Genomic DNA, 24,151 nt, shown 5'->3' with positions numbered 1-24,151 from the left:
TAAAGAAAAAAAAAAACAACTTCAAGAGCCGCTGAAGGACTTGCTGAAGTATCGTTACGGCCACTTCTTCGATGTAGGACAACTTCGGAGCTCTGGATTTTTACAAGGAGGCCGGACTAATCAGTAGTTTATTCAAAGTAGTACTGTTGTGTCTATGCACAGGGGGGTGGGGGTGGGCAAACATGGAAGAGTTATTTAAACAAAATGGGGGAATTTCGTATTTTTGCAGTGGCCTTTCTAAGTAACGCGCTGTAAATGAGCAGAAAGGGACAAGTGTTAAACCTGCGTCTGTGCGCTAACGGTGCGTCTGCTTGAACAAGTAAACCGGAGGACGGGCTTACCGTAAACCTAAGTGCAGGAACTAATCTACACGTGGAGGTGAGATCACGACCTGACCCGACCGAGGCTTTTTTTTTTTTTTTTTTTTTTAGGGTGGTTGTTTCAGTGGAAACCGCTGGATTTGTGCGTACAGTCGCCAGCCGATAGACGGCAAACATCGCCAGACGGCAGCCCCGAGGCGTGGAAACCCACACGGATCCTGAGTCTTCTGCTCTTTCCATCATGCGGAGTCACCCACCGGCTGCCGGAGAAGAAGAAACAAGATTATAGTCTCCGTTTGGATTCCTTTTCGCCGCGGCGACTCCCCCCCGGATCGTGGTGGTGGTGGTGGTGGTGGGGAGGGGGGGTTCATTCTGTGATTAATGTCTCCCGGGGGTGGCGGGCCCATGAAAGACTGCGGGTACCGCCAGATCAGCACTCGTAGCTCGTCGCCCATGGAGTCCCCGCACAAGAAGGTCCCCAGGAGAAAGTGGGAAACCTTCCCCGGCCGGAATAGATTCTACTGCAATGGGAGGATTATGATGGGCAGGCAGACGGGGGTCTTCTACCTGACTCTGGTCCTCATCGTGGTCACCAGCGGACTCTTCTTCGCTTTCGAGTAAGTCCTGAAACCGGCAGGCGTGCGGCGGCGTTTCTGCTCTTGAGCTGATGTGGTTGGGGTGGTGGGGGGGACGGACACCCCGTCAAAATGTTTGCATTCCCACCCCCCTCTCTGCGAGGAGGAAGCCGATGACAAGACGTGGAAAGCTGTTTGAGGGGGGTGTTTTTCTTTGGGGGGGAGAATTAGGTGCGTTTTGTTTCACCTGATGCTGCTGGGTGTTTCGCGGTGTCTGCTAGGAAAACAGACGGCACCGAATTCAGGGTGTGTATGCCGTGAGGTCCTTATTGTTATCTGGTGCGAATAAGGGACGTTAATGTGCTAGGAAAGCGAAAATTATACATCAGTTACCTTGATCTGAGATGTTCTACTAATACCACGGACTGTCTTCTGTAATGTGTATTATTGAACTGGTTTTGGGACCTACAAACTGGTGTGAGACATATTTGGCTTAACATGTTCAGTGTTAGTGCATCACTTTTCGTGCGTTTTGATCTTCATTGGGTGTCTTGGGCTTGCTCGCTGAGAACACTTGAGTGGGTCTGTGCCCAGCATCTGGATCTTACTTGGCGCTCTCTGGACTACTCCTAATTATAGCCGAGGTTGAATAAATGTCTTCCAAATGTGTCTTAGAACAGCAGCGAGCGATATCCTGGTTTTTACTTGCCTTTACAGTGAATTAATAGATGCCGGCTGAGCTTGAAAGAGAAACGTCCGTCGGAATTTTAACCACGGCTCCCATCTTTTTAAGAGGGGAGCTACTTTTTACTTAAACGTAGTTCCTCCGTTTGGATCCTCACTTCTGGGTGAAGCTAATTGCCGTGCTCGGAGTTGTCTTTTCTTTCTTTTCTTTCCACCAAGGGGTTGTGGGTGTCTGGAGAAAGGAGCCCCATCATGTTGTCAAACATGATACCCCCCCCGGCTTCTTTCAAGAAACAGCTGGGGGAGACCCTTGGATCAGTTCACTACTGAGAAGCAAATTATCCTGACAGGCCAGATGCCTTCATTTCCTTTGCAAACTGTACGATGTTGTTAACTTTATAATGGAGATGGAGTCTTCGGGCTCCTTGGAGTTTTGTTTTTTTTCTGTTGCTTTGTCTTGATCTCTGGATCATTCCATCGTTTTCATTTCCCAGTTAATATTGGTTTTCTGCTCACCCCAATGTTTCAGTGTGCTGCAGTTTTGCTCTGTGGCTCCTTAAAGGCTTTTGTTGTTGTTGTTGTTGTTGTTTGCCGCTAAGAGAATATCAACTCGGATATTTTCTCGGGCTCCTTCTGTGTTCTGAATTTCAAGCTTGCGAAACGTGCCGGTGAGAGGTAGGAGGCTGTGGCTCTGGGTGGAGGTGGGCAGGGAGCCAGCGGGCTCTCTGCCTCCTGTCGTCTCTCTCCCAGCGCACCCCAGGCCGCCTTGCTGTAGTCCCGGTGGATGTGGCGCGGACTGGCGGGGCTCCTGCGCTCCGCGGCGTGAAACTCTCGGTGGGAGGTAGGCGAGGAAGTCCAGGAAACACGCTTCGCCTGTGACCTTAGCTGGGTCCAACCACCCCCCAACATCAGAAAGCGAAAGCCCGGCATATTAGGAATCTGTGACAAATAAATCAACGCCGGAGCAAATTCCCTTGCAGGCGTACACGTGTTTCCCTTTCAGGATGAGCGTAAGCTTAGTGTTTCCCCTGTCCTAACGTGAGCTTTTTCTTTTTTCCCTCTCTGTAATTCAGTCCCCTGAGCAGAAAAACAAGCTGCATCTTTCTTTTACCACTTTGCCTTCTGTGCTGAGGTTTGCATTGAGAGTGTACCGCCATGTGTACCAAGTGTGTGGATTGTCTGTTGCCTGCAGCGGGTTCCCTTCCCCAGCGGAAGGCAGGACTCGGAAGTTTTTCGTCCGGAACCTTGCCCCCTTTGCTGAAAGGGCGGCAGGAGTGTGGAACAGGCCGGCCAGCCGCGGGGTCAAAGCCGATACGGAGGCTGGATGTGGTCCCCGGCTCCGTTCGCCCCTGAAAAGGCCCAGCGCGCGAGACTGGTGCAAGGGCCTGCTCTTGTGTGTGAGCACCCGTGCCGTACAAGGTGGTCCAGTGGATAGGGGCTTAAGGATCGCAGAGATTCCTCGCGCGGGTGTCTCTTGCAGGGGCTCATCGCACTGGGTGAAGGCAGAGGCTGCTGCTGAGCCCGCAGGTTTCCCGTGCGCCATGTGGCGCGCTCATGCTGGAGCATGAATCTGTTTGTTTTAGCTGTTTTCGCTGCATGCGCTCTGCTCTGCATCAGGGGGCCAAAGGGGCAGCTGTATTTCTTGAGCGTACAAGATGTCGAGTCTCTTGCTTCCCGCCACTCGTTCTGTTTCTGAGCTCCGGGGAAGAGACTTCAGTGTCGCAGCTGGTTCGGAGATATTTTTCCTCAGGCAGCTGTTTTCTTGGAAAGCTGGTTTGTAGAATAGCAGAGATTTTTTTTTTTTGCTTCACCACTAAGTTCCGATTTTAAATAGGGTGCGGAGCCCGAAACCCAGCGGTTTTCCCCAATTCATACACTCCAGTTGTGGCACACGGTAAACAGAAGCCTTCGCTCTCTAACATTAAAACCGTTACCAGACTAATTGCAGACGACTACAGACACGACTAAAAGCGGCCTTCCACGTTTTTCCACTTAAATGGAAAATGCTGTCAGAAGTATGATTTGTAGGTCTAATAATATTAATAATTTTCTGAGTGCTCCCCACGAAACTCGAAGCACTGTGCAGTCGCACGTAGATAATGCATGACAGTAACGAGAAAATAGTACACCAAGTTGACTTTTGTGAAACCGAGAGTGAAGCCAGTTTATTCATTATGAGCTTTTGTGAACATGCAGGTCATGACGTTGGGGGGTTGGGGAGTGTATGTACAGTCTCGGAGTCTCTCATGGATTTGGGATAGTGAGCTCGTTGAGAAGGTTCTGTCTCCCCCTGCGTGGAGTGTGGTCCTTAGCTGAATGAGAAGACCAGCATTGGCAGATCTCCCGTGAAGAGCTGCAGTCAGCCTTTTAAGATGAAGTGGAGCTAGAGTGTTGGCCGCTTTTTATGTGGGCAGGCATCAATGTCCACTCTAAAGTTCACGAGCAGCCAGTGTGAGTTACAGAGGTCACGTTGATGTGCTGACGAAGAGCGCCTTTTAGTTTGCACGTGAGCTGCAGTTTGGACAAGCTGAAAGCCTATTCAGAAATGTAGGAGGAAAGGAGGTGCTACCATAATCCAGGCTTGATGAAATACTGTGTGACAAAAATGTCAGCTTTGCAGCATTAGACAGGCAGAGATGGATGTTAAGTGAGCATTGTTACACAACCTTTTGGCATGCTCCACATTTGCGTCAAATGATAAAGCAGCATCAAAGCAAAACACCAAGGCGTCTAACGTCCATCCACGGTCTTATTTCTGCTCTACTCATGACAACACTGAAGTTGCCAGCTTTGCGAGACTCATGTTGAGAGCCTCTGAGCACGGCCTCGGACCTGCAGCAGTTTACCTCAAGAAGGTTCTGTCTTAGTCTGTGTTTGGGTGAACTCATGCACATGCTGCACAAGAAGTGTACGTGTAAGTGCAGTGTACGTTTTTTCCTCATGACCGTTCTCTTTAAGAACACGAGACCTAGAGTTAATTGAATTACTTGGCTGGATAGATTTAGTCAAGTTTTTTTTTTCAGGCCCTTCAGGTAGTAATGGAGATCCAAAAACGCCTTTTCAGTGTTAACATATAGGAATGACGTTTGCAGAGTAATGCATTGTGAGTAAGTCTTCCCTCCAATCCCCCCCCCCCTAAGAAACGGAGACATCTTTCCCTGACCTTGTTTCACACACACACACACACACACAAGAATACGACTGTGCTCATCAAGTTCCAGGAGACGGCTGAAATGACCTGCTGTGCAGAAAAACAAGAGGGGCATTTGTATTGAATAGGACAGTGCACCAGGCTCCTTCACTTCGAGGCCTGCCCTGGTCCTGGATACCCCTCAGCTGCGAGCTTTCAGCAGAGCTTATTGACCTCATTGCAGCTGTAACTGAACCACCGAGTTGCTCGATTGCAATATTTGCAGGTTTTTTTTTTTTCCTGTTGTGCTTGGAAGGTTGGGATGTTATTTTGCTCGAGTAATGCAGTTGTTAAAAGGTGGTCCCCAACAACCCCCCCCCCCCCACAACTTTTTTAAGGGCTGAAAACCGTCACACACCTCATACAGTTATTAACAAAGGGCCAATTAAGCGTTCGGTTGTGGGAGAGAAAGCAGAGCTGGTAGCAGACCCAGCAGGTGGGGGTTGGAAACCCCTGTTCTAGGCCACCGTTCTCTCCTGTTGCACGCAGGCTAGGAGCACTAGGGACGTGGGCCTCCACACGTCGTCCTACACCCGAAGAGGGCTCCTCCGCCGAAACGTTGCGTTTTCCGTCTTCTCTTTTTTTCAGCGTGGAATAAACCTATCGCTTGTTCCTTTGCGTGTCCTCTGAGCCCTGAGCTCCTTGAGCTGTGTTCTGGCTTGAGCGCCTGACGTCTTGGCTGTGGGAGAGATGATAGAAGTCTTAGCGGGGACTTAGTGCTGCCAAACTGGAGACCCGGTCTGCCTGCTGGTGGTCACGGGCTGAGATTTATAAAGTGAAATAGATGGGTTACCAGTGAAATCTCAACGGGAAATGATATATGCGTGTTAAAATGGCATGTTGGGAAATGCTGCCGACTTTTTTTTTTTCCTGCACTCTGAAGTAAGCCGAAGGGCCTGGGGTGCACCATGAACGGTGTTACTTGTGCAACACGATGGGCAATCTCGAAATAAAAAAAAAAACAAGATTTCATTCTGCAGTGTATAAACTTCTGCGGAGGTGGGTTAAAAACGATTGGGTTAAAAAAAAAACATTTGTAAGTTTCGGCATGTCCTGCCACGATACCAGTGTTAAAATGTAGAATTTTAACTGTTTCTATGCATCTGTGACCCCAAGCGTCTCAAAGATCGGGCACCTGATCTACATTTTAAGAATGAAACAGTTCATGGTTCTTTGTAGAATGCTTGAGGTGACTGTAACAACCAGCTTTTGCAGGCTTAGGATCCGTGCAGATATTTCAAATGTTTCTTCTTTGTTCTGAATGAGGACAGAGAAACGCTAGTTGCATAGCGTAATGCAGGAAGACCAGCTTGCCATATTACAGAACTAATAAATTGCTGTTCTCAAAAGGTTACAGAACCGGTTTTATTTGTAACTCAGTTCCAGTGACGGGGAGTTAGTACGGTCTATGTTCAGTGGTGAGTAACTGGTACACTCGTTCACACTGAAATAATGGAAAGCTGGCCATGCCATATTGGTAGAAGTATGTATTAAAATTCTGCAAAACCAAACAGTCCGTAAATACCACAGTAGCGGTGCTTCTCCTTTGACCAAGAAACAGATGAACTTTAAAAGCGTGTGTAACTAATTTCCTGTTCTGCTGAATCCATGCAAATCGATAAAAGGGGGATTTTTAACACTAAGTGTTTGCACTGTTTTTAGATGCTAATTAGCCAAATGTAAATCCTAATCAAAGGAGTCATAAATAAGTCCTGAACTCATTCAAATTAAAAGGCCATTTTATCCTTCTGGTACTGTATCCAGGAAACTAGGAAATATTTGTTTTTTCTTTATGTCTGCTTTACTCTCAAGAGACTGCAGCATGCGTGTAAAGAGTAAGAAATAGGAACGGAATCTCAGTATCCGGTTCTGTGGAAGTGTTTTTCAACGAATACAAAACCACAGTCTCATCTCCTTTTGCCGCTTGTTAATTTTGGCAGCTTTTCCCGCAATCTGCTTCCCTGCGGCGGCCGGAGCGTTGCGGAGCGCAGGGCGAGCTTCGGCCGAGATTCCCGCGCCGCGCAGGCGCGCTGTCTGGAGCTGCTCTCGGACTGTCCCGCAGAGCCGCGGCGTGGTTCGGGTTCCGTTTGGAACGCCTGTCCTGAAGAAGATACTCCAAAACGTCACAGCCCCCCCCGGGAAGAGCAGCTTGCCCTGTCGTTGGGGGGGGAAGGGAGGGTATCTTCTTTGATGGGGCAGAAGGTCATCCTGATCGGATCATTAGATCCACACTGCTGTTGTGCACGTAGCTCGTTTACTTGGTTTCCTTCCTGTCTTCAATATGATGCGGTGAGCCCATCTTCTGTCTGAAGTCTTTACTCCCGAGCTGCTCCTAATAATAATAATAATAATAATAATAATAATAAACTTTATTTTATATAGCACCTTTAAAGGTGGCTTCTCAAAGCGCTTTACAGGATGACAATAACAATAAATAAGAAGACTAATAATAATATTATTAATTCCTTAAACTTATATAGCGCTTTACAGGTGATGGGGATTCTCCTCCTCCACCACCGGTGTGGCAGCCATAGTGCACCAGTACGCTCCCCACACACCAGCTCTCAGTGGGGAGGAGAGCAGAGTGATGAGGCCAGTTCAGAGATGGGGATTATTAGGAGGCCATGACTGGTAAAGGCCAGGGGGAAATCTGGCCAGCACCCCGAATCGTTTCGAGAAAGACCCAGGGATTTTAATGACACGCAGAGTCAGACTTTTACAGTCTAGTGTCCCCGTCACTAGGTACTGACCAGGCTCACACCTGCTGAGCTCCAGTGGGCTGCAAGTTGTGAGCTGCAGGGTGACATGGCTGCTGACAGCTGGTGCCTCTTGCACACCAAACAAACAATAGAAACTGCGAAAAGAGAGGTGTTGATATGTCGGTGTCCCAGTCGTGGGGCATGATTCTTTAAAGCAGGCTGCCTGGCGATACCGAGTTCTTCTCGAGTCGCTTTAAAGACCAGTTTTACCTCTGAAGCCACGAGACCCGTCTTAAGATGCCAGGGGTAGTGCACTGATCCGTCAGGGAGTCCTGAAGGAACAAGTGGGGGCATCGCCCACCTGAGCATCTCGAGTTCTGAACTGGGAAAGGGAGAGAACCTCAAAGTGCCGCCCGCTGTACGCGAGTATGCTTGGCAGCCCTTTTTATTAGCGTGGGTTATCATTTGAGTGAGGAGGGAATTGGACTCTGTGAAATGAAATCATTATCTGCTAGCTGCGGGGGAATAAAAAACAGGGGCGTCATTAATGATATTTAAATCCGCACTTGAATGAATTGAGTGAGATGGTTACAAAATCGCGCCTCTGTGGGTTTACATGGGATGTGGGAGTAGCACCTTGTGATGGTTAAGGTGAGGCACTAGTTTGTAGTAACATACAAATATGTTTTTACTTTGTCCTGCAGACAATATCTTATAACAGGCATTGCCATAGTGTTGAAGTATGTTCTTTAGTTTTTCTCCTCCCTGCTATTCAGGATTTTTGTGATCATTTTGGAAAGGCATTTGATTTGACCCAACAAAGGATTTCTTGGGAACATCCGTAAATGTCTGTGGCAACTATATTCTTTTAGGGCGTTTAATATTTTGAGTCTTGAGTATTGTCGGTGCCTGGCAAACCCGGTCCCAGGTGAGCACATACAGAACGGTCGTGAAGTTAAGACTGTGGGCTGGCTCGACAAGAGGGAGGAAAACCCAAAACTGGCACAAAACCTAGCTCTGCTTAGTGCTTCAGTCCTTTCCTAGATATTGATCTGGGCAGCAGCGCTGCTACTCGGCATCGTCGTTCAATTCTTCGAAGATGTGGCGTACGGATGCGAAACTCTTCAGCTTGTCCTGGGGGTCTTCTGCCCTTGCTGCTCCCGCAGGGCATCCCGATAGATCTGCCCCCTCGACCCGGGTAGCAAGGGCACTTCCTGTCTTCGAAAACTGTCAGCCGGCCAATCGCCTTTGACCGCCTGGTCAGGTGATAGTGGGCGTTCCCCGTGGTCAGCCTGGGGCATGTAGTTGAGGCACGCATCTCAGTCTGCCCCCCCTCCTTTTGCCTTCCCACATTATGCTGGGACAGGAAACTTCATATTCTCAACAAAAAACCATTTCACCAATCAACTGATTTTGAGCTGCATGAATTGTTTATCTCTGGATTGCAACAGTTCCTTCCTGGCATCCTTACGGGGGTAAATCAAGCAGTCGCTTTATTTATTTGTTTTTGAGCGGCTTCCATAGTCATCTTTACTCAGTATAATATTCTAAATTCTATTAAGATTATCTTGGATTCAGTAAGTCACGCTTATCGGGTTGGTGCAGAGAGCCCTGGCCCAACTCCATAGCGGAATACCTGCCAAGTTTTAAGCATGTGAAGGACTGTGCGTGCAAGACAACGAGAGTGTTTGTGTCCGGACCCAGACCCCCAGAGGCCATGTCCTCCTGGAATGGGTGTGCGTTATCTTGGACAGCGTAGACGGCGAAGGCCTAGTTGAGGGCTTGAATTCAAGGTAACCCCTCTGGTATTTTGTCTGAAGCATCAGCCTTTTTATATGCGTTACTGCAGCACACGTGCCCTAGTATAATATATAAGAAAACTTCATTTTCGGCCTTCAAAAATCAGTTTTTCCAAGTTGAAACACAGGTAGGAACCCTAAAACTTTCTCCGGGGCTTGTCTGTTATTTCTGCTACTCTGGATAAAAATTCGAGACCAATAGAACAAAGGCAAAAAATCTGTGTGAGGTTTTAGATAACCTGACATGGCTTTCTAAGCCTGCAAAAATAAGTAAAGTAAAAGAAGGAAAAATATGGAAAGCATAAAAGTTATTATTATTATTATTAATAGTAGTAATATTATTTATTTGACTGCAGGTGATGTAATGCTAGAGTGACTATGGCTTTAAAACAGAACCTCCAGAAGTGAAAGAGATAAGAAGTTGATAAGAGTCTGTTTGATCTTCACTTGATTGACAGACAGACAAACAAAGGAAAACAAATAAGACTCAGGCATTTTTTGCCCTGGACATCTATAAGCCTCCGCTAAGTCCCTAAGTGGTCAGATTTAGCTGAGTACAGCTAGTTTCACCAATCAGAGCAGAAAAAATTATCTGCAAATCACAGCGTCTTTCACATTCAACATCGGGACCCATTCCATCAACATTCTGTGTTTATAATTCGGATTGACCAAAAATCTCTTCACAGCTTCACAGTAAGGACTTTGGGTCTTTGATATTTGTGATTTGGCAAGTTTTTGCTTCTGCATTATTATGTATTTTTCTGTAAAAATGGCAAATTAGCATTTGTTCTTTGAATATAGCCCTTTGTTTTTATTATGTCCTGGGAAAAAATCTTCTAAAAGCCCGCATTGTAAGATTGGGATTTGAAATGACTATTTTGCAGGAGATGTCTTGTTACGATTTTATAGTTGGTGGTGCTGCGTTTTGATTTTGCTGCTAGAAGTTGATGAAAATGACTGATAAGGCTGTACGGTGTATGTAGTTATTTCTGAAGTCAGCACTGGGTCATTAATTAGTGTTTTTGTTTTGAATAGTTTCACTGCTGTGAAAACACATTTAATGGTTGGATTTAGAGGATGTTGCTGGTCACTTGCATATGCAGTACGTTCTGAAACCTTTAAAAAAATGTTGTTTATGATAGTCAAGTATAAGTCACTTGCCCGCTTCCAAGATAGGTGTGCAGGGTTAAAACAAGCTCGTCTCATTTAAGAAGATACTGCAGACCGAGGCAGTGTTGATTCGTGAGAGTACACAATGTTTTTTTTTTTTAATCCTGCTGAAGAATGTACAGCAATGCATCTAAATCTGGAAATGGGAAGGGAGGGTAACATTTATGGAGCGGATTAAAAAAAGACAAAACGGGGTGGATGGTTATGGTGTGTTGTGAAATGGTACTGCCCTGTGTGATACGGTAATGAGCTGTCCAGATTTGCAAAGTTTCTTCTAATTGGATTTGTAATTTTTCTGTCCGCAAAAAGCAACACATTTGAGAGTTATGCAGAATATCATTTTACATTATTCTCTTCAGTCAGTTTTCCTCTGATCTGATGTTTTATTTCCTAGCATGAGTGAGAGGCACTGGCATATCCCCCCCATTCAATGTCAAGACACTTGCAGCGGGGTAAGAGGAAGCTGTTAATGTTTTGTCTATGCTCTTACGTCAGAGATGCTGATGTTCTAGGCAGCTGGAGGGCCGCTTTGGTTTTTAGATCCTTCTCTCGCTGTTTTGAGCTTGATTGCCTAGCTGTGAGCCGCGAAAGAACTGTCCTAAGTTCTACAGTATTCAAAACCAGCTGATAAAAGAGTGTAATGATGTAGTTTGGAGTCGCCCTGCTGCAGTAACAGGCAGCGTTCCCCCAGTTCCTTCCTCGGTGTGAAATGCGAAGCTCTCTGCTGGGGCTGTCCTTGACTCACACAGGGCTCCTCAAGGTTTGCTGTGGCGTTCGGCTCCGCGCGGCACGTCTTCATAAAATAAAATAAAAAACTCACCCACTTCATTTTTTTCCCCCCACCCTGCGTGTTTCGGCGGTGTGGGCGTCTGCGGTTTTTGAAAGCCGGCGGCGGCCGGGGTCCCTTTGAAAGGGCTGTCGCTTCCGAGGGCGGCTCCCGCGACAAACCGCCCTCGAGCTTGGGCCTGAAAAAGGGAGAACTTGTTTGAAGATTTGCTGGCATTCAGTGCCACATGGGGGAATTTCAGCCCACTTGATTCTTCTACCTTCACATTTCCTTCCGTTATTTTTTTTTTCCAAACCACGACTTAATTTTAGGTAATACCCGTCCGATCCAGTTGTGTTTTTTTTTTCCCCCCGCGTCTCGACTCGCGGTTATTTAGCCCCACTACTGGACACGGGGCAGAATGAGGAAAGTGAGGGCATACCCCTCCGACCTGCCTCTCTTCGAGTCTCGCATCCGACACGGGTGTAATTAATAACCCGAGTCCGCAGGGATTGCTGTGTCACCGAGACCCGGGAGAGTCCTGGCTGACGTATCCCAGCATGCCCGTGGCTCACAGCCACTGCTCGCAGTCGGCCGGCCACCTGGGTTTGAACCCTGGATCACAGCGCTGACCGAAGTGGTAAGCGGCTAAGGGTCGTGACCTCCCGAGTCTTGTTGTCTGCGGTCTGATACAGTCCAGTACCAACAGACCGTGGCGGTTTCACAAAGAGACAAAAACCTGCTTCAGAACTGGTACCGGCAACCTTTTCTGGGAGTGCGGAGAGCTGCTCCAGGAAGCACTTAAAATCAAATCTGTTTGTGTGAGTCATATTGATTGCTCCATTACACATGCATTTGTGACCATAATTGTTTAGTAGGCAGTGCTGTATAATTTTGTATTCCTTTCAGCCCGCTGCTCAAAACATGGGCAGCCATGCTCAAAGACAGACCAGTCGTGTTCTCTGTGTGTGTTCATTCGTATTGGTGACCCATTCTGCCTGGGGCGACTGTGTGAATAAGTCAGATTGCCCTCATCTGTGCAGAGTACATTTGTATATGTATTCTGTATAACTATATATTCTATATACAACGTATAATAAATTAGGGTTTAGTGCTCCAAGCATTTCAACGTGCGTCTTGTCCTCGAAGAGATTGTTTCCGTCTCATTTTGTCATAAGACCGTTACCGACGTTCTGTTGTGGAACTTGAGACTTGCAGCCCAAGAATTAAAAAGAAAAAGGGAAAAGGAGACAGCAGCTGTCTGGAATGCCTGTGTGTCATCGTACAGCTTATCTCCATGTTTTGGTTCAGCACACAGGCGGTCTTGCTCATTTTGTACAAAGAAAAAGAATTTAGCTGTATTATTCAACTATAATAGTGTAGAAGCTTTTATTCTTTGCAGTGCCTTAAAAGCTCAGTGCACACAAATAAAACGGAGAGGGAGACTGATCCACAGCATGGTGAATGTTGGTGTATATATACAGTGCAGTAGAGTCTGATGGGAGCTTGGGTATATAGAACACACCCTGCGTCTGCAGTTCCAGTGTCCAGTTTCTTTGTAGCCTATAGTTCTGTTTTCCTTTCTGCTCATCACAGCCATAAATCAATTCCTTTTTGAGGTGTACCTGAAAGGGTACTTTTTAATCCTCGCCAAGATGTGCTATACTTTGAGCTAAACCAGTTTATGGCAGGCAGCCATATCACCCTGCAGCTCACAACTGGCCCCCCACTGAAGCTCAGCAGGTGGGAGCCTGGTCAGTACCTGGACGGGAGACCTCCTGGGAAAAACGAAGGTTGCTGCTGGAAGAGGTGTTAGACCAGTAGGGGGTGCTCACCCTATGGTCTGTGTGGGTCCTAATGCCCCACATAGTGATGGGGACACCGTACTGTAAAAAGGCGCCGTCCTTCAGATGAGATGTGAAACCGAGGTCCTGACTCTCTTTGGTCAATAAAAATCCCATAGCGTTTCCTGAAAAGTGTAGGTGTATTGCACTGGCATCGCGGCCAAATTTCCCCCTGGCCTTTACCAGTCATGGCCTCCTAATAATCCCCATCTCTGAACTGGCTTCATCACTCTGCTCTCCTCCCCCCTGAGAGCTGGTTGTGAGGAGCGTTCTGGCGCACTGTCTTCCGCTGCATCATCCAGGTGGGGCACCAGCACACTGGTGGTGGTGGAGGGGAGTGTCCAGAAAAGCGCTATATAAGTGTACTGAATTGTTATTATTCAACCTCTTTTTCAAACCACAGGATGAGCTCATCAATTGTACAATTGCAAGAACATTTGTATCCTGCGGAGCTTCAGAAGGATTTCACTTTCAGCTCACAGCACTTTTTAATAGCCTTCTGGTAGCCTTCTGCCATCCTTTCAAAAGGATGCAAGGGGTGTCATGAGAGTTCTTCTGTGTGATCGTCGTTAATGTTTGCACTCGTTAGGAACAAAGCCCCAATAAACCCAGGAGGAGATTCAAACAGGAAACGGCGAGAAATATTTTATAAGCTTGCTCTTAATTCCTTCTTTTGAGACTCATTTCAGTTTTGACCTGATACGAAGCATCTGCATCTACACGAGCTTGAAGCACTTCTCCTGCTTGATCTGTGTTCTGGGTCCCGTGATCGGGCAGAGTGAGAGTGGGGTGCCAGTATTTTGGAAGTTGTCCCACAATATGATCATAACCACATGGGCAATTAATTTACTTGCAGACTTCTTTTGTTTGACAGTCGATCATGCAGGTTGTCTCTCATGTGGTTGTATTTCTACCAGTCTGTCCCTCGTGCTCCAGTCACGCATTGTGGGGGATTTAACGGGGGCAATCCAGGAGGTTTGTAAGAGACTCCTCAGGCGAATGGCTCTCATGAGACCCAAGCAGGAGGAAAAAAATTTGCAATGGATAATATAAACTGCCACAAACGTTAAGCAAATTCACAGTTCAGTTCTGAACAAGAACTGCTCTTGTCTACATTGAGCAACATCTTCTGATTTCTCATTTACCCGGGCAGAGAGGCCGGATTCGTAGTAGGAATGTTTTGGCGGTCACTTCCCAGTTCCTTACTGGTGTCCCATTTACGTTTTCATTAATTTACAAATGAAATGACTAATATAGCATTTTTTAATTATTTTTTTCCTTTATCTACAAAGCAGCTACATTTGACTGTTTCAAGAGCTAAATGTGTTTTCCCTGTGAGGCCCTGTGGGATTTCGACTAAAGCAACCTCCATTATTTTAAGCTGGGGTATGAAAATGGAAGTGCTTTGTATTTCGAGTGTTGGACAGCTGGACAGTTGCCATGTTTTATCTCCACATCTTACCTCCCTTCAGTTTGCCCCAGATCTTGCCCAGCACCCACAAGATTCATCCTCGTCAACAGCGATCTGAATGGCTTTAGAAGGGATGTATTGCGAACGCAGATCCAGGACAGTGCGTTTTTTGTTTTCTCCTGGCAGGACAGGGTCGGGGTCTGTGCTAAGACTAAACAGTGCTTTTTAGAGCTTGAGGATGCTGAAGCTGAGGGCAGTTGCATTGTCGGTCCTTGTCTCGCCATGCAAGCGGTTTTTGCCATGGCGTGGCGCGTTCTGAAGTTCTTGTGTGTGCGTTTTTAGGGTATTCATTTTCATTATGAATCTGCTCCGCTTTTTTTTCCAAAATGTTTGTTTTTCCATTTTGCTAGACGGAAACATCGTTGCAAAAAGAAGTACGCCATCGCACTTTAAGACGGTAAATCTCACGCTATAAAAAACCCGCGGGGGCTGCTGGCAGCTGAATCATCGGGTCTCGGACAGAACCGGTGTCCCTTCGGCACCCGCCGCTTGATTTTCAAAGTGGAAAAAGACTTACTGCCTCAGTGGGCACCAAATAATAAACGCCTCCACAATAGCGTAAAGAGCACAATGATGACCTGATACTCACAAAAAATAGCAACGTGTTTCAAGCACAAAACTCAGGCAGCATCAGGGGTAGCTCATGTCTTTAATGAATCCTATATAATCAAACCAGTTGTGATCAATACCATCTTGTTCAAGATAATATTCTGTAGTTAAAATAACAAGATACCTACTGTAGTTAGTTTGCGAGCTATGCCACTAATGCGGCTGTTAGATAGCATGTGGGCGGGGAGGTGGGCTAAGCTCTTTCCTGTGGGCAACCCTGTCATTCACTGGTCTCTGAACTCCTCATCCCAGCTCATCCCACAAAATGTTCCACTGGGCTCGGGTCTGGCAAGCACGATATCCACAGTTTAAGTATTGCATCCTCAAGCTGCCAGAAAGCCATTCATACGACAGGATGTGTGTGTGGTCCTGTTGGAAACGTGGTCGGATCAGAATGAGCTTGTAGGAACGATAGCCTGTGATCTCAGGACTTCAGCATAGCACCGTGCATTCAGGTCTGCATCTCCGTTTGTCCAAGTGGGGTTGGGGAGTGATCGGGCGCTCCCCGTCAAGACCATCCTCCACCTTCCTGTCGGGCTGGGCGAGATGTGGTGCCCGAGGTCACGGCCTGTCGTTGACGGTCCGTGTGTTTCTGTAATGTCCTGCCGGGTTGGAAATCCCTGGCGTGTGAACTCCCTGGGCAGTGGCCGGCAATGCGCTGACATCCATTGATGCTCCAGCAATGAATAGAGCACGTGGCTCTTCTTCTGGGCTTCTCTCTCTGGATTTACACCAGGCCCGTCTTTGAGCAGGATCATTCGCCTCCTCCATCATCCGTACCCACTCAGTTCTCGACTTACTCGGGTTTATCACTGTCATGAATGATCAATTAATTAAAGAACACCAAAACCATTAAGTCAATATCCATTCTATATACGTTGTCAGTCATAAGTGTCTTTTAATGCTTAGTACTACTGTTTTTTGCAAGTTTACGAATGAATGAATGATTCCAGTAATTACTTGTGAGTCGAGTAGTTTGTCTGCAGTAAACTGGTTTCAGTACCTGAAGTGCCTGACAGGAGCTGGAAGAAGCTGTTAGCTGATGCAATTCATACTTCATGGTTCTGTCAAGCTGTGTGGGTTCTGAGGCAGCAGAGCAGCCCCGAGCCATGGTATTCCCACCAGCATGCTTCACAGTCTGGATGAGGATCTTCAGCTTGAAGGCTAGAAATGTTTCTCAGTTTTGACAGAATTGACTCATCGTTCCACACAACATCTCCCAGGACTCTTGTGAGTCATCCAGAGAGGCCAGCAGATCCTTGTGTTACTCTGGGGTTGTTGGTGACTCCCCGCATGATTTTCTGGGTCACCACTGGGGGGAGGTTTCTGAAGACAACCGTTCCTGGCTTGAGTCACCATGGCTTTGAGTATTTCCCATCTGTCAAACAGGCTGGCGCCCCAAACATTTCGAACCGTTTAACGCTCTCTAGGCTGATGAGCATGAGCCCCTCTTTCTGAGGCCCTCTGAAATCTCTGTTGATCGTCACATGACGTGTTTCCACTAACCTGAAGTCGAAACTCACAAACTAACCTCATCTCATTCAGAACGTTCCTGACCATTATTTAAGACAGGGTATGTTCAAACTTATTCCTTGTTTACTTGTCACCCATCTTTTTAACCACCTGTTTCTATTTACTCCCTATTTTGTGCTAAGTAAACTAAGGGTTTCCTTATTATTTTACATACACTCATTTTTAATTCATTTTTTTTCTACTCACCGTACCATTGCGTCACAAGAAAAAACAGTAAATACAAAGGTTGGTAAATTGAAACCCTTGAGATTATTGAAGAACGAGCAGTGATCACGGATAAGAATTTGTAAGTGACATAACTATACTGGGCCTTAGCAGACTTTTCTGGGGCACTGTAAGGTTGTAAGTGGAATAGACAGGGCCAGTCCAGGGTGAACCAAGTAGGCAGGGTCAGACCTGGACACTCAAAGGTTTAAGTCATTCTGGACAAATAGGAGTTGATAAGTTGCAAACAAGATCATTCTATTCATGTCTTCTTGGCATTATTCTGAATGTCTCACTATGTTTAGATCTATTCAAGGAAGAATTGTCTTGATGACAGCTTTTAACAAGCCAAGCACTGCAGTTAAAGCCATTTTAAACCATACCCATGTCTCCGTACAAACGTCTTTCCTGTAAGAAAGGTATGTTCCTTTTATGCAGACTGGAAGGACGTTGAGGAGTCTTTTTACAGTACGTGACATAGCTGCATATGTGTGGAATTGAGAGAACACTTCTCTCGTTCTCTGAAAGCCTAAATGCTTTTGAATTTTTAATGTATTATTGACCATTATAGAGTTTTCTTCCAGAAATAATGGGCTCTGTGGACATTTTAAGTGACACTACCTTGTTTGCATACTGTTACGAAGACCGAGAACTGAATAACTGAGCTTGCTATCACTTATCCTTGGTTTATATCTCCAGTACAGGGAAAATTGGGTAAGTAATGAGTTGCGTTTGGCCTAGAGCCTCACAGAGGGGATTAGATTATTTTAACTCAAAACAGAATTGAATTTATTATCGCCATTATCGCCACTAGAATTCTGCAAGGAAACCGTAAACAAACCATTCTGCCGAGTAATCACAGATGATGAGAAGAAACAGTTTCTGTAAAGTATTTTGGGTGTTTCATCACAAGCAGTTCTCATGTTTCCAGCCAGGATTCAGAATTTCTTGTTTTCCCAATGGATCTCTGTCGGGATGACTGTGGGTGTGTCAAGCCTTTGCCATTAAATATATCACAGAGTCATATGATACCAGTAGCTCATCTTAAAGTGCGGATGCTTGTTAGAGACTACTGTGCCGTCTCTTCTATTAAAGCTGTGCTGTTGCTTTACAGTACTGCATACTGAATCCCATACTGAATTTTAATGGAATTGTTTTCCTCTGCTGGGAAAGTCATGTTTCAATTGTAGCTGCTTAAAACATTCTAAAATATAGCTAATATAGTTAATCTGATGCAAGAAAAGGTCGTGAAATGTGTAGAACAATGTTTTTAACCTGTATTGAGCTGGTTTTAAATAAGGCCCCTCCTTTATTTTTCGTTTTCCAACAGTGAAATAAATGTCAGGCAAAAGTGAATGGCAGAGTGAAGGTAGACTGCATCAGAGCCTCTTTTGTTGTGCCAGGTTGAACAGAAACAGGTTTAACATCTAGCATACACAGTGACAAGCCATTTGAAGGTAATTTAAGGCCTGAACCACAGAGCGCCGTTTAGGACTTTGGGCCACAGTGTACTTGAAAATGAAAGCAGAGCTGTACTCCTGAAATCGGGCAAACACGCTCGGCAGCAAATTGCACAATAAGGGCGGTTTTTGGTACCAGTGGGGTTTCATTTGCATCATGGTTAGCTGAACCACAAGTATACTACGCGTGCTTACAGGAAAGCAATGTTCACGGTAAATGAACTACCATCTGGTTGACATTTTAGAGGACCAAAGGCTATAAACAAATGTTTTTTAAGAAGTTATTAGTTCCAGGTGCCTTTACTCTTTTAAAATCTGGTGTACAAGTCCCTTCAGGGTACTGTATTGAAAGCATATACTGTATATGAACAAGTAGAGGTTTATTCCCTGCTGAAAAGAGAAGAAAAGAAACACAACGTTTTGGCTGTGGAGCCTTCTTCAGGTGTTAAACTTTAACTATCAGCCCGTTAGCCGTAATATGTGCTGGGCCTTATTTTCCAGTTTCTGAAGCTGTGAAAACTGTTAAGTGGTTGAACTTGGGCCGACACCTTCCCACCTGAAGGAGGCTCCTCAACCGAAACGCTGTTTCTTGTCTTCTCTTTTCCGCAGGGAATAAACCTTTACCTGCTCCTTTGCAGCCTCCGGATGCTGACGCAACTCCCTGCTCGATTATACTGGGTGTGTCGCACTTGAATCTTGTGTTTTTGTACTTTATCGCCTTACGCTGTTATGGATGTTGCGTCGATTGTACACGTGGGCCGGCACGATGGCGCGTTGATGAGCATCGCTGCCTTGCACTGCTGGGGCCCTGGGTTCGATTCTGGACCGGGGTGGGGAGTTTGTAGGTTCTCTTAGTGTTCATGTGGGTTTCCTCCGGGTGTTCTGTCCAAAGACACTCTGGGAGGTGAATTGGCCCAGGTGCGAGTCTGTGTGCGAGTCTGTGTGCGAGTCTGTGTGCGAGTCTGTGTGCGAGTCTGTGTGCGAGTCTGTGTCCTAGGCTGGACGGGTGTCCTGCTCAGGGTGTATGCTGCCTTGTGCAAGGTGCCTGCAGGGATAGGCTCCAGCTCCCCCTCAACCCTGTACTGGATAAAGAGCGTAGAAAATGGATGGATTGTGTACATCTTGTAAAATTCTTTGGAAGTTTTATATACTTTGCATTATCGTGTTTTTATTCTTGTCTGAATGAGGCCAAAGGAAACTTTCCACTCTATGTGGACAAAAGATGAGATTCTATTCTATATGTTGTGGATTCTGGATCAATGTAATGAAATGAGATGTTTTAACCAAGTACCGTGAAAAAAAGAAGCTGGATTATTTAAAGAGTTTCCCTCCCTGCTGTCTTGCTTTTTCGACAGTGAAAAAGGAAGTCTTGCTGAGAGTCATTAGTGTTGGCGTCGTGACCTGCTGATACTGTGGTGTGCAGCTGACTCATTGTGACAGTCAGGGCGGAAGAACACTGGGCAAATGTTACCTGTGTTTCATAAACTGTAAAACGTGCGTTGAAGGTTTTACAGTGTTATGTGGCAGCTTTCCACTCTTTTTATTTCTTTACAGTGTTCTTTAAACACAATGGATATCGACTGCGTGCTGCAAACCCCATTGTATATTTTTTGGAATAACTGCTTGAGATCATGTGCATTCTTTTTTAGATTTATTCACAGAGCTATCGGGTAAATGATTTTACAGGCTATAGCCTGAGTCTGTAATACCCACCCAAAGAATTGACTTTTTATTTTTTTGGAACCTTTTTATCTTGGTATTGGGTATGCCAAGTTTTAAGATGAATATCTCTGGATCTTCAAGCAGAATAAAACCAAGTTGCGCGTTATCTGCCCGTGTTAGGCCTGCTCCCTTGAGTATGAGGGACGGAAACGTACTCCTCCCAGGGATGAACACCAAAGAGCAACTTCCACGTGAGCAGACACCGGCCAGGCCGTTGTGTTCAGCCATCCCGGGAGGAAGGGTTTTGAAGCGGAGCTGTACCGAGCAGCCTCTTCTGGGATGAGATCCTGACACTTGCGATCGTGACTTTTCATGGCAGGGATACACACACACACAGTTGTCGAAATCGCGCCTGGCCGCAGCTCGTGCCCTGAAAGCCGGCTTATGGCCGAATCGAATTCAAGGCCTCCTCACCAGAGCGAGCGCGACCGTGCTCCTGTGTGATCCTGCGGGGCGTTGCTTTCTGTAGATCTGTCAGCGGGCCGCAAATCCCGCCCGGTCTTGGAGATCAGACTTGTTTCCACTGTAAAAATGCACGGCGGACTATAACTGTGATCCTGCTTTGTACTTTCCAGAGATGCGAGTTGCAGGGTAATTTATACCCCGAAGTCGTACATGACTTTCCATAGATTAAGGCCTGGCATTTTCTGCTGAAGTTAAATGACCTTTAGGTTTTTTTTTTGAGTGAAGTACAGCTCAGTTTGGCTTTGGTGTCTAGTGTACATTACATGAATTATGAAAAGCTTTCTTAAAGAACTATTAAGCCCACCACGCAGTCGGGTTTTGTTAATCGAGTCCATGATTCATTGCCATTGCGTCGCTTTTTCACAGCACTAGCTCATAACGCAAGAAAATTGTGAAGGACATAAACTTTCCGGACAGATGCAGCGTGTGCGTGCATAATTTTATTCCGAGTGGGTTCCGCAGGCCTTTGCGGTGGCCGTTTTTCCTCTCTCACGCGCAGTGTCTTACTTTCAGTTTCCACGCGCCCGGCCTGTCCTGGCCTGTCCGGACCCCGGGGCTGCTTCCTGACGCGGACCCCACGCGCTCGGGCCTGGGGAGGAAGAGGAGAGGGGGCTTGCCTTTCTAGGCCTTCGTGGGCTCTGAGAGGAGCCGATTTTCTAGACCGAAAGGCCGGCAGCCTCGCCGGACGGCGGAGAGATAACGTAGCCGCGCTGGGTTCGAGGAGTGCCTAGCGGGCAGGCGTCGCGCCGGCTCTTGGTGCCCTGCAGCTCGGCTCGGGCCTGCTCACGCTGCTGGGCTTTTGAGTTGAAGCGCCCGGCCTGAAACCTCCCGTCTCGGGTCTCTGCGAAGCCCGCCCGCCGTGCCGAGGTGACGCAGTCGCTGAGAGCACATTACTTTCTTGCTCGCTAGGTTGTCGGTATTTTATTGAGGAGTTAAAGAAAATTCTTAACCGATAGTATCCGTCTACATGATGCATACTTTATTGAACTGGTAGTGGTACCGTCTAATGCTCTCAAAACAAGTGGGAGAAACATTTATCTCATTTGGTATCTCTCAGTCATGAAAAACGCCTCATGTTGTGAGCAGCAAGATGTCTTTCCATCGGATACTGCTGTATCCAAACATGTTATTGTACAGCAACAAAAAAAAGTCCTGCGTTATGTAACTGCGCCATGGTGCGTGTGCGCAGATTCTCCCTGAGAGGCTTACAGAAATCAGTGGTGTTTTCAAGCCAAAAATTGGTGGAAATCTCTGCGGTTTTTCTTTTGTTTTGCTTTTCTTAACGTTCTGGTGGCAGACAGTGACTCCCTGTCCCAAAGGATCGGGGCCGAACTGCAGACACCCCTGAAAGCTCTGAAACGAGAAGCAGATCAGAGGTGTGCAGTAATGATGACCGTTGAATAGCAAAATCACTATCCCACATGAGTAATTTTCTTTAAAACCTTTAATGCATTTATTATTCTTAAATATTTAGAGATCTATACAGTTTTTTTCACTCATTTGAGTTTTTATGTTCTTGGCTTGATGTAGGTGGTAAAAGGACACAGCACGTCTGATGTAACGCTTTTTAACTCTTTAATGAAAAAGTGTCCTAATGCTCGTTATGTTAAATTTAAAAAGTGCTCACATGGTATTGAATATGCTCTTAATTGTTCTGACAATATAGTGTTCCTCATGGTTCAGGAATCTGGCTCAGTGCTCCAGTACCACTAATATTTCATCAAGTCATTTGGAATATTTGAGAAATACTTGAAGGGAGAAAGAAAACATGTCTTCAGTTTTTATATCTCTACATTTTTTAGCTGTTTTGAATCTGGGAAAAGGGGAGGAAAAGGTTTGAATGATGAATTGCAGTGAATGCTGTGTTAATTGTGGTTTGAGGCCAAAAATCCACAATTTTTTAGATCCACAGGTTTGAGAATCTGGGCTGTAATACAGGAGATTTCCCCACTCTTTGTATTTTAATACGACCAAGTTATCAATGAAATAAGCACTTGTAGAATTGAGTGGTCTTACTGTTGCCGTCTTGAAGGTCTTGGAAACATGCGACATGGACATTTAATCACAATACAATTCACACAGGTGTAGATTCTTTTCATTTCATAGTTTGTGTTAAAAAACAAAATCACCATCCAGCTCCAAAAACGATACTGCTGCTCTGAAATGGGTCTAGAGAAGAGAAACTACATGCGTTTCGGGGATTAAGGGAGTGTCCTGCACAGACAGGCCGCAAGGGCTGAGCTTTTTTATGCTTGGAACAGACAAGACTCCGAGGGGACCCGATTCAAGTATTCGGTTTTCTCAAGGGCGTTGACGAGCTCAACCCTGCGGATTTCTTCAACACAAACAATGAAACGCGAACCAGAGGGCAGAAGTGTAAACTACATGGGAGGTGCACATAAACCCGAGAACAGGAGACGCATCTTTAGCATAATGATAGTGAGAGTTTGAAACAAGCTACCCAGCAGTTCAGGCGGGGAGCTGCGTCGGCATGCGGAGGCTGCAAAGGAAGAAGTCATAGGTTCACTCCATGCTGAAAAGAGAAGAGAGAAACCACAACGTTTTCGGCCGTGAAGCCTTCTTCAGGCGCTCGCTACCTAGCAGCGTCGTTGAAGCCGCGACCCTTTCCTTTGAGGAACGGATGGATGAGATCCTTGCTTCCATAAACTACTAGCTCCCAAATGGCTCAGATGGGCAGGATGGCCTCCTCATGATTTTAACCCTTGTGATCCTATGATACGAGAGCAGTGCTGTAGGGCACTTTGACAAATGGTGGATCAGTAGAGCAGAAAAAGAAGGTTTGTTCTTCCAGCGGCTCTGCCTGGCGCACAGGGTCCTGTAGTCTGGCAAGGGCTAGTTCGCGAGTCCTCGTGCAGCTGGAGAACAGGCTGAACGGGTCCGCGGCCGCATGGGATTGATTAAGGGGGGAGACGGTGGGTTATTCTCTCTCTCTCCTGCTCGTCGTCATCAGCTGGGCAGCTGCAGGCCTGGAAGCTGCCTATAGTGCTCTTGCCTGGTCCTCCCTTCAACACCCCGCTCTGCTGTGTGAATCGGGGCTCTGGGTGTGTCAAGCAAAATCCCAGCTTGCACTGGGCATGGCGCGCACACTAAACTGGTTTCTCCCTGGCCTGTGCAGGGGAAATAAGTGCAGCAGGGCTGGGCGGACACAAAATTCTCTTCCTCTCAGGAATTGCGAAAAGAGAGTTTAGGGCTGTTGGTTGGTGGTAGGCCACCCACGTTGCACAGGCCGCAAGTGCACGTCAAATTTTGCCATTAAATGACGCAACCATTAAACTTGGTTTTCTTTTACGGCCTGTTTGGAAGTGATTACTCTTTAAATGCTAAAAAAAAGGCATTAACCTAGTTTTTAATGTCCCCACAACTCCTGCTAAAGTGCACTTTGAATGGCTCTTGACCACCCATGCTAGACATGATGCTTTTAAGCTCACGCATTGAGATCGATTGTGCTCTCTCAGGCTGGACTGGTCTGGGCAGTGGAGATTGGGCTCTCTCAGGCTGGACTGGTCTGGGCAGTGGAGATTGGGCTCTCTCAGGCTGGACTGGTCTGGGCAGTGGACATTGTGCTCTCTCAGGCTGGACTGGTCCGAGCAGTGGACATTGTGCTCTCTCAGGCTGGACT

The 24,151-nt window shown here is 46.5% G+C and overlaps 1 protein-coding gene across 4 annotated transcripts in view; it reads left to right on the top strand.

The window, feature by feature from the left end:
- The first annotated feature begins 430 nt into the window (after positions 1 to 430).
- Positions 431 to 24,151, top strand: part of zdhhc14 (zDHHC palmitoyltransferase 14) — a 96,599-nt gene continuing 72,878 nt past the window's right edge. For all 4 annotated transcript variants that reach the window (XM_088626588.1, XM_088626586.1, XM_088626587.1 and 1 more), the window contains exon 1: positions 431 to 937. In XM_088626588.1, coding sequence (XP_088482714.1) covers positions 702 to 937 — 236 coding nt within the window. In that variant the 5' untranslated portion in view covers positions 431 to 701. The remainder of the gene's footprint in view (positions 938 to 24,151) is intronic.

This window comes from Lepisosteus platostomus, chromosome 3 (genome assembly GCF_059453375.1).
Source record: "Lepisosteus platostomus isolate fLepPlt1 chromosome 3, fLepPlt1.hap1, whole genome shotgun sequence".
NCBI classification, from domain to species: domain Eukaryota; kingdom Metazoa; phylum Chordata; class Actinopteri; order Semionotiformes; family Lepisosteidae; genus Lepisosteus; species Lepisosteus platostomus.
This window is presented reverse-complemented; position numbering and strand designations above follow the sequence as displayed.